Raw genomic sequence first — 10,780 nt, 5'->3', positions numbered from 1 at the left:
GTGACCCCAGCACCGTCACATCAATAAAGTATGCCGTTATCAACGCTGGGAATAAATCTACCCTCGTGTTGTACTCTTTTTAGTGCACCTAATTTATCGCCAATGATTCACTGAGGAAGTACACGCACGTGTATAACGCAGAATAAAAATTGCAGTGCTTTGGTAAAGTCTTGGTGGACGTTCCGAACTGTTGTCAGAGACCGATTTCCGTGGACGTGGCATTAGAGGTGGACACTTTGGTCTTGATGGAGATGAAACCACCACATGCGGTGGTGGTGGAGCGGGACCGTAGGCCAATGAGATGAAACAGTGACCGACGAGACGTTTGGAATAGAAGCCGAAATGCGACCGAAGAAAAAGGAGCTTGGCTTGTGCTGGGCGAGGAAGTTGAAACTACAAAAGGCTTTGGAACACTGTACCGTTGGCGGGATAGATCGGGCGACCTGTTTGAATGCAGATAAGTCATTCCACAATCGAGAAAGCTTCGCCTTACACCCGAAGAGGGACGAGCCAGTTCCAAGGTAACCAGGTTTGTCATGAAATAATTTTCCTGACACATATTGTGCACTATGAGCACGAGCATCTGATCTGAAGACTTGCTGAACTGGAGGCACACTGGTAAGGTTGATGGGATTGCTTGGACAGTTGTCACGTGAATAGGGGTACCTGAAAATCAGCTTCGGTCACTGGACTGACCAAATGAGTCTTGAGCCACTGCTACGCGATCTCGGCCGCTAATCGATTTTGTCGATGTTTCTGGGAAAGCAGAAGATAAAGTCACTAATTTTGGCTTTGTCGCTGTGTTCACGACAGACAGGCGACGTCACGGTCATCGTACCGGTGGTGGGTGAATCATAGATTCAATCACGTGTCTTGCGCTTCGCCCATTGTAGTAAAATGCAACTCAGCCGGATGGGGTTTGCAACAGCAGCTTCAGCCGTCACTCGAAATGTTTCGCCATCTAATCCGGAGTCAAAGTTGAAGGGAGGTTCACGTGGCACGGCCGAAGAACTGGAACGACTTCGCGCCAACAAAGGTTTGTCTCTGCTCGGAGTAGTTGGTTCCAGTTTCCAGCTGGCGCTCATTGACCTAAACCGAGGACTTCGATCAAAGCTGGTTATTTTGGCGTACACCTCATAGTCCGATTCACAGAAACAGCCAGAGATTGAAGCGCTGCGTGGATCGTGGGCACGTGGAGCACCATCCTCTTCGCTCAGATGATTCGTATTGCAGTAATTCATCCCCTCGTTGGGCATATACTGGTTGTCATGGCTGGTTGTGATGGCACACGGCGAGTTCTATCTGGGCCAGGGTAAAAATGTCGATACAGAGTTTCCGGTCTCCCACCACCACCCGTTCAACCTCTGTTCTCTGCATAGTCGGACCAACGTCGTAAAGCTGCTCATCCCAGTTCCACTCATCCAGGTCTGGTTCCGACCGATTGGCAACGTCAGGGTGGACCAGCGGATGGTCAATAACCGGCATGGTTGACAAAGATCGGTCCATACTGATCAATATTGATATAGGGTGTTTCCATGCCCTACTCGATGTGTCCGCTGTCTGGTGCCATCATGGGGTTGCACCAATAAACAATCCGTACAACGACTTGTTTCTCAACTTGCATCGGCCGATTTGACTGTACCTTAGCCGGGTTATGCGTGGGTCAGAAACTCAGAACTTGTTTGGACGCATGTATCTCGTGCGATGGACCACTCGATAAACATGGCTGTCCTCCTACCAAATTTCTCGCCGACCACAATAATGAGTAATGCTCATCTCATACCGGCACACGGACTACTAGCTGCTCCGGAAGAATATATGGGTATCTGGACTATTGGTTTGGCGCACACGTTTTTACAAACGCCCGTTTTGCGTTCCCACCACCACCTAGTCATGGTTTCAACTATGCCAGCCGGCGCCAGCAGGAGTTGCCCACTCGTAGTCAATGTAGAGCTAGCGAGAACTTAGATAAGAGACAAACCATTATCGGTTCTATTGAACTTATCCAAATCGTGTGTGTGATGAGGTGATCAGGAAAAGGTGTTTTGTGGAGCAGGCAGCACTTCACTTGAAGAATGTACCCACTACTGCAAGTTAAGCCGACTGGACTTTCTGCTGCACGTTCCGAGTTGGTGCCTGCAGAGAACGTTGTTCTTTTTGTCTTATTCTACGTGACGAAATCCTAGAGGTAGACATAATTTGACATGGCACAAGGAAATGGGGGGTTGTTACGAAATGGGGTAAATCATAGGCTATACGTGATTTTCCCCGCGCTTGGCTGAAAACAGTGATCTGGTGGCTAATCCAGTACATTTGCGTTCCTGCTGTCGGTTTGTATTCCGGTTGTCCCAGGCTCCGCTCCATATTTCGTTTTCTCTCTCGACTGGCAGCCTATGTTCAAATGAGCTGACGCAGTTGTACGGTAGCGAAGCACCAGTGTTCTCTTCTGGTGTTGTTGTCAATGATGATGATGACAAATAGACTGCGGGCGCTTTCACGTCTCCCTTGATGTGATATCTGTACAGCTGCCAAGTGGTAGGCCCCTCAGTACAAATGAACGAACTGCCCTGTTTCGGTCACGAGCTTAGGATATCAGCAAACCCTTTATCTAGACAAACCCTGTCTGGAGTGAATCATCAATGGTACAGGTTAAACGTGAAAATCTAAATGGCCTAACCATCTTGGTCGAGATTTGTAAAAAATGACCAGTTCGTATGGAGCTGCTGTCGGCAGATTGAACAAAGGCTATTGATAGCTATGTGTTGAGCTGTATTGCTTATGATGGTCTTTGCTTGTACTCCAATAGCTGTACTCCAATGGACTTCAACAGTGAATAGTGACAAGTTACCATTGAGATAGAGGCTTTATTCGATTGGTCTTAAAAGTGAAAATCAGTGGTAATTTGCACGGTCGAATATATTCTATTTCTTTCGTCTATCCGCTTTTCTCCACAGGACTCCAAGTCATTTCGGGAAATGTGATTTCCCATCATGTCATGTTCAGGCTCAAGGGACTCAGAAATCGAACTGTTGAAGTCTATGTTTCAACCAGGGGAGGAATTGATTTTCGAGGATACGGAAGGTCTAGATTCTTGGATGCCGGAAAATCAGCGAACAATTGGCTTTGTATTGAAGGTTAGTTTCCACATTTCTGGTGTCTCCTTGATGAGAAGTATAGTACCAGGCATCTGTTGGCAGCTGTTTTTGAGTCACAGGCATACACGTTTGCCGTGAATCTTTCATACCGTTTCATAACATAACATACCGTGCAAAATAAAAACGACTGCTTGATTTCCCCTCCAGTAAGTTATGAGGTGAAATGACGAGAGCACATAAGATGTTCGGATATATCGCATGTACTAACATGAAGGTCATACGTGTGGTGCTAAGTAGGTATAAGGTCATGTGTGCGAGCCAACTTATAAACCACTTGTTGTTTTTGCCTACTGGAATTCAAAATTTAACATTCAATACAGTAGGAATTCCAAGGAAGGCATTTCAGCTTCACTAGGTACTTCCATCAGTTACCGTTGGAAGTATGCTTTCCGTCAAAACTTCATTTATGTAATCGACTTCTTTTAATCAGTCTCCATGGGTTCCATTGGAGTTCCTATCCATGCTCAGAAGAAATCATTATAAGGACTTGAACGCGTGGTGCGGAAGCTGCGTTACTTTCATAAGCTACGTGGATGCATGTTCCGATTCGTAAACTTACACACTTTGTCTTGTTATCGTGCGGCAGAAACGGTAGTGCCGGGATTAGGTGTAGATCGACACTTAATCCCCATCCGGAATGACCTAGTTAACGAAATTTCGATTGAATTCACCAGTTTGCCAGTCGTTTTATCCACGTCGTTTTATCTGAACTGTTGTGTTTGGTGTTTTCTTGTTGTGCTTCAGTGTAAACTCCAAAGAGCAGAGTTCTGCAGTTTGAAGTTGTTTTCATCACTAAAAACGTTTTACTGGCATCAATTTGGGTAATTTGTAGTCTTTTGGCCTTGCTCGCCTCATTACTTCGGTGGCGTTTACTACAAGACGGTTTCAGAGACATGCATTTGTTATTAATTCTATCGTTTTTTGGTTGTTCACTCTTGAAGGGATTGTGGATTACTACACCTCCATTACTGTCCTATTTCGTGCTAGCTACGTGAGGAGGTGGAACTCACTGTTCACCTGCCACCAGGATATCCTTCGGGTGATTCTGCCGATCCAGTGCTGCCTATTGTGACCATCCGTCTTCTCCCTTGTTCCAAGGCGACTGGAATTAATGAGCGTCTCCTCTCCAGCCGTTTCAACACATGGTTGGAAGAAGTAGCTCGAACCGGTGAGCCAGTAGTATGTTCGGCGATCGAATGGGTTCAGTCCGAAATAGCAGCACAGCAACAGCGGCACGGACAACAAAATTCGACCGATCCAGCAATTGAGCAGTTACCTGCGTCGGTCGATCCACCGCGCGCAAATGCTGGTGACTATGAAAAGTCGATCGTCTGCTTATGGATTGTCAGTCATCATATACGAAGTCCCATCAAACGACGTCTGATCTTGGAGTGGGCAGCCGAATTAAACCTGACCGGTTGTTGTATGCCCGGTAGACCAGGGCTAGTGATTGCTGAAGGTGAGGCACACAAAGTAAGTAACCTAGTTATAACCTGTTTATCTCGGTTATAGCCCCACTCCACGTTGTGTACGGAAGTTGATTATGTTCCGCCATCTGAACGACAGCCTCTGTCATCTTTACAAGGGAGCTTAGTAACCAACCACTTTTCTTGTCCAACATTTTGTCAAAATTCTGAACCATAGTCTTGATAGACTCAAGAGAGAACCCTGGTATCTGTTGTGGGGTTTGCGGGATATGTATTGTTCATGCCCACATCGCTGTCGTTGTAATTATTCTAGTGAGTCCACACCAAAGGAGGTAAGCACTTGACTCGAGCTTCGTTCCTATTAAAGCTCATCAGCAGTGCATATCCAATAACCGCGCCGCGGTTTGAACTCCCGACACCTCAATATGAACGATACATATCCCACAAACCCCACAACAGATATCAATAAAGTTGTCTAACGGGTTTGAAGCGTCTGTGGCGCTACCTGATTGGGAAATCCTGACAGGCGGGTTGATCGATTGTCACAACCAGAACAGTTACTGGGTCGTCGTTCGATGATGAGTCGGACACACCAATCACTCAAGTGTGAACACCTTCGCCCGTTCAAACGTGGAAATTCGGATGCGTCCAACGTGCGCTGATGGAGTAGTAATAACACGCTCGCCTCGTATGTGTTCGGAGTTCAAACCCCGGGATGGCCATGGGATATGCACTGCTGATGAGCTCTTATAAGAGCGAAAATCGACCCCAGTGCTTCCCCTCTTTTTTGTGGATTCACCAGAATAATTACGCCAGAACAGGGGGACGACTGGTCAGACGAGAATGGTGTGAATACGAACAAGACCCTTGGTAAATGGCTACCAGGGAGAAACTCGCTCAGCTGTAACTTTTTTGGTGCCCAGCTGCCCTTCAACCCGAGGAAACCACGGGGGCTGAGATACTGCCAGGAGCAGTCGAGATGCAGAGGCTGGTTTCGAACTATAGTCCACGCCTAAGCCACTGAGCTGCCTCGATTCAGGATGGTCCATCAAAATATCACTCGTCATCCATGGCCTAGCGTGTGGTTCCTGTGGAGAAAAGCCACTTGTTCGAGGCCTGGTAGAACTCTTAACAATGGGTTGCGCTATTAACTTGATATTCCTGTATTCAACTGCATCTGACTGGTTGCAGCAGAATGCTCTAACTCAACTGGTGTCACAGCATGTTTGTGAACTTGTGGCTTGTAGTTAGCCCATCACATAACATTTACTGAAGCACCACGTACCTGTGGACAGCTTGTGCGGCATGAAGAGTCCAAATAATTGTTTTTTAATGGGTAGTTGACCTTTTTTATTGATTGATACGGATGATGCTGATGTGGAGATGTCGTCGAAACTAGGATCCTAGTTATCCCCAACCAAAGTTTCTGTCGCTGTTAGTGGAATCTCCCCTGGTAACAATGGGTTGTTTTTACGGGATGAAGGCGGGATGAGGACAGGGAAGCCCTACTCCAACTTCGTGTCACTGCGTTTAAATGCTACTTGTGCCTTTCTCTGTTTGCTGTTTATTCTTAGGCCGATGAGTATTGGAGTCGCTTACGCAACTTGCAATGGAAACACATACAGTTAAGAGATCGGGAGGTGATCGGTAAGGAGGGCTATCGCTGTCGTCGGTTTCCAGACGGGTTTGAAGAACTCTTTCTTGCACATCAAAGTCGGTTTCAATGGTTGAATCAACGAGGTGTTTCTTCGGATCAGTTCAAATTGGTGTTTGGAATCCCCGGACGACTACCGCAAGGAGCAGAGATCCACAGGCGTCACCACAGGGCATGAAGATGATATATACTTGCGGTCGAATTGGTATGCCAAAGTGCCAAAGTGATTATCATCACTGTTGTTCGATAAAGATTGCCGCGTTGCATTTCGCCATTTTGTTCTCAGGCAACCTCCATACCAGCGATATAAATGTCTGTAAGCCTACGAACAGCTGGGGCTTCCTGGCACCCTTATTCCGTTATTTTTTTACCTGCACGTTGCCACTACTTTCCCTTCACAATGTTTGTTACTTCGTCTGGTTGTGATAAAATACAATTTTCGTAAATATTCTTCTCACAGCTCTGCGCTGCACCCTACGGGCCAAGCAAAATCGCAAATTTTAAGAATCTGCGACAAGGATTTGCATCCTTTCAGTAGCGTTGTAAAATTTTACTGTGAAATGCAGTTGCAGAAATGCTCAAGGGTGCGGTTAAAACTGTTCAACTCAAAAAGAAAACCTAATTTTGCATCAGACCAAGCAGTCGTCGAACTGCTTTAGAGTGTGAAAGCTGAGTGGTCTGATGACAATTGTGGGCTGTTCGTTGGATGAACGTGGCGGTCATGGGCAGCTGATGGACCTAAACCGTGGAAAAAACATGGTTCCCCAATATTTCAGATATCAACCTACCCGTCAACAATCCGAATATGTCTCTATAACCCTCTTTTGGTGACCCTCGGGAACGCCGAACTGCGGTACCACTTTGTCTTGCATCTGACCGCTCCTTATGAAGCTTATTCACTTCCCCCGGTCCTGAACCGAAATTTGGCGATATTGAGTGAATCGGTATGTCACATGCTAACATCAGCCATGTCAGGATAAATGTTTACTCAGCACGTAGAATTTCAATTGTGTAGGTGGCTTGTGTTTCATGTGGATTGATTACACAGGGCACGTCAGCTTTAATTCGACGGGACGGCTGATTAGAGAACACGCTGTGTAGTGACGAGTAAATCAGTAAGAGTATTCAGAGTTCCCAGCAGACTATTATCACGACTAAGAGTTTCCATGGGACACCTTCCGGTTCCCAAGTTCATCCGTTGGCTCAGTCAGATGTTCCTGTACTATGGCCATGATGAGGATACTGTGTTCCGGGATCCAGCTTTAGCGAAGTAAAACAATTAGGTTAAATAACGTTGTGCTCCAGCTCTGCAAGTTCCGACTTTGGATGTTCGATGCGCATACCGAATCATGGTTTACCGGAAACAGTGGCGCAATCAGGGGGGTGGTCAATTATTGATCCAAAAGAGTACTAAAGGTTTGGTTACTGACGGTATGCATTCCCTTCAGAATGCGGTTCGGAGTGTTTGTAGGTGTAGACATCCCGAATTGATTGTGGTAGACAAACACCAGGTTCATTTCACATCTTTCATTCTACAGGAACAAGCGAAGTGTTTTACGCAGAACGAACCGCAGTGAAACAGGTTTACAGACCGCTCCATGTCCCGACATGACATAATTTGCATTGATCCGTGTTGTCTGCTTGAGGCCAGGATGTCCAAGAAAGGTAGGAGCTTATCAAACTCACTTTCCTGCGTGGCTTCATGTTTACATGTGAGGCATTAAGTTTTGGGAATCTCGTCTTTAAGGAACCGCATTCGCGGAGTATATAATCTGTATAATTGATGTGGGTGACTGGCTCGGGAACAGATTCATACAGTGTGATGTTCTCCAACTTGGTGTCGAGTAACGAACCTGATAGCTTGTTCATCGCTGTGCCATCTTACGGGTTAGGTATTTTACCTAATTAAAACTAGTTTCAACGTGCACATCAGAAACAGCTTCTGAAGGGGACCACCAAGATTACCTCCTGGATGTCACATGCATATGAACAAACGTACTCGACTGTTTCCCATCCGGTGACCTTTTTGGGTGGGGGGACAACGTGACCACATTTTCCAATTAACAAGAGTAATGTTTCTCATGGTGCTTATCAAACAAAACGTGTCGTATGATCTATGTTTGCTTGAACGCTTCCTGGCAGGATCAATGGTCATAAAGCATCGTACTTGTACATGGATTAGCGAACAATTTTAAAGAAATTGGTCCTTCCAGTGTTTAATCAGTCCAAACATTTTGTGAGTGTGTTCATTCCTGTGCCGTTTTACTGCTGGTTTGTATTGCGGCCATTTGTACCTTGTAGCGGTACTGTGATATTGTATTTTGGCGTTCGCTCGCGTAGAATCATCTGTATGGTATGCTCCTTAGCTGAGCACTCCGGTTAGTGTTCCGCAGTGTAGTTTCTCTAAAGTCTCAGCGCTTGTGGGTAACCGTTGGTTCTTTTAATGATTTGAATAACCTAACACCTAACTGTGCAACCTGAGAAAGTGGCAACCCCTGCGTTGGTTTGGGTCGTGCTCTCTTCCGTGCTTCAGCGAGGTTTCGTTGGCTAAATGCCTTAAGTAATTTTATTACTTATCAGCCTTAGGCAGTAGTTAGAATTGTATGCTGGTTGCGCGCTAAATCCGTGGCCTTCTGTTACGTGAATTGCGCTAATGAGACGGATTTATGCAGATGGTCGTATGTTGGATACACAGCATGGACTTAATTGCCCACCAGTTATGCCAGAAATTTGAAGTTGAGATTATGCAACGGTTGGTCAAAAGTTGCGAGTTAATTGTTTATCCGTCACTCAGTGGAGGTGGCGGCACGTGCTGGGCGGGATTTTTTGTTTGTTAGTCTGTTAGCGGTGCTTGATGGTTAGGTTGAGTTTTCTTTCGAGTCATCCTTTTACTTCTGTTCTCCTTTTATTATCCGTTACTGGTGGTCCTAACAACACTTCACACGTATGGGGTGCAGTAACCGCCGTAAACTAATTGAACCTCACCCAAGTTCAAAGCCGACGGACTATGTATTCAACAAGCTAATAGGATCGATCATTATCGCACCAAATTAAAGCACATCGAATTTTATGGGATCTCAAAAATGCAAGAAAAACGTTGTTTCTAGTGAAATCAGTAGGGCGCATTGATAACCTACGACAGACTTGTCGAATCAGTTGCTCAGAAAATTGGCTGAAATGATCGTGTAGTCCAATACACAATTTAACCAGTCGGACTTGAATTCAAACACATCCTACTCCAGTGGACGAACAGCAACTGGGTCGCGTTCTGCGCGTGAACATCTCAAACGACTTTGGGAAAAGAGGTCAAACCATGAGGTTGAGTAAGCTTAGACCACTCAAATCAATGTCTAACCACCCGGTTATTTCGAACCGATCTGACTGAACAACTTATTAGTCAGGGAAGCTGACTCATCCAACATTACAAATAACTTGTAGGGATTCATCATGTTGTCCTGGGATGGCGGTTTCGGCGCCGTCCTTAATAGTCATTCAAAAAACGGAACGTGAATTGGAAGATGTCGCAGGGAGGGACATGTGGTTATCGGGCACTTAAGGGAACACCCATCTACGTTGTACGAAATTCCAAAGCTCACCAAAACGCAGTTGCCTTAGAACTTACCTTGTCGATGATGGTTACCGACATAGATACACTTTGGTCCATACGAACATGCTAGTTAAGTACTGTGTGGAAGGCATTTTTGAGGTTATCGGGTCTGTACCAGACGTTACTACCAAAGGTAGGATAGTGAGCCTGGTACGGCACCGCTTGTAAGGTTAATAAAAGCTTTATTTAGTCTATTGCTGGTTTCATCCATTCGGGGCCCATCAGATGTACATGCACCTATTTGCAGATAGAGATGTTAATGAATGGCTCTACTCAGTCTCTCTTGGATAATTTCGTACTGACTGAACTATGAGGTCAGAGCCTTTTTGCGACGCGAATCTCGATTTGTTTAAATTATCCCGTTGTCAATAATAAACGGCTTATTTCTGGAGGTTTTTCAAACAACGAAAAGATGTTGTCATCCATGAGCAGGTATTCGTTTTCTCTATGTGCACATGCAATTGACTATAAAATAGATGGCTGGAGAATATGACTCATGTGTATTATGCGGTTGTTTTTGGTCGCGAAATATTCTTTGAACCGAAGTTATTCGGAAGAAGACAAGCCCAGCACTAGCATTTCTGTTTTAATCGCTGAATGTGTATGAGGACGTGGAGGTGGGAGGCGAAACAGTACGCTTAATTTTGGAAAATCCCTTACAGTCTCCAGATGATTCACCTCAACATTTGAGTACGGTGACAGCGCTGACTTGCTGGCGGCGTATCGTGGCTATTTAAACGAACCATTGTGAATAAAATATTAAAATACCCTCATGGTTTTGTGGAGGTGAAAGATACTTCCTAATTATTCCACTCCCATTGCTGAGTTATTCAAGAGAACCATTCCTGCATTAAACACTCCTAACTTGACGTCAAGTGGTTTCCTACATTCTGTGGAATTGGCTAGCTCTCTATCAGTTTATCTCCTCCCAAGTCGT

At 45.5% G+C, this 10,780-nt stretch overlaps 1 protein-coding gene across 1 annotated transcript; it reads left to right on the top strand.

Annotated features, from left to right (window-relative positions):
- Positions 1–2,884: 2,884 nt before the first annotated feature.
- T265_00669 (hypothetical protein) lies at positions 2,885–6,681 on the top strand (the record flags this gene model as incomplete). Its single annotated transcript, XM_009164497.1, has 3 exons — positions 2,885–3,134; positions 4,143–4,628; positions 6,157–6,681. 3 exons carry the CDS (start codon positions 2,991–2,993, stop codon positions 6,412–6,414), a joined length of 888 nt encoding a protein of 295 aa, XP_009162761.1.
- Positions 6,682–10,780: the final 4,099 nt, after the last annotated feature.

Source organism: Opisthorchis viverrini (assembly GCF_000715545.1).
Source record: "Opisthorchis viverrini unplaced genomic scaffold opera_v5_6, whole genome shotgun sequence".
NCBI classification, from domain to species: domain Eukaryota; kingdom Metazoa; phylum Platyhelminthes; class Trematoda; order Opisthorchiida; family Opisthorchiidae; genus Opisthorchis; species Opisthorchis viverrini.
This window is presented reverse-complemented; position numbering and strand designations above follow the sequence as displayed.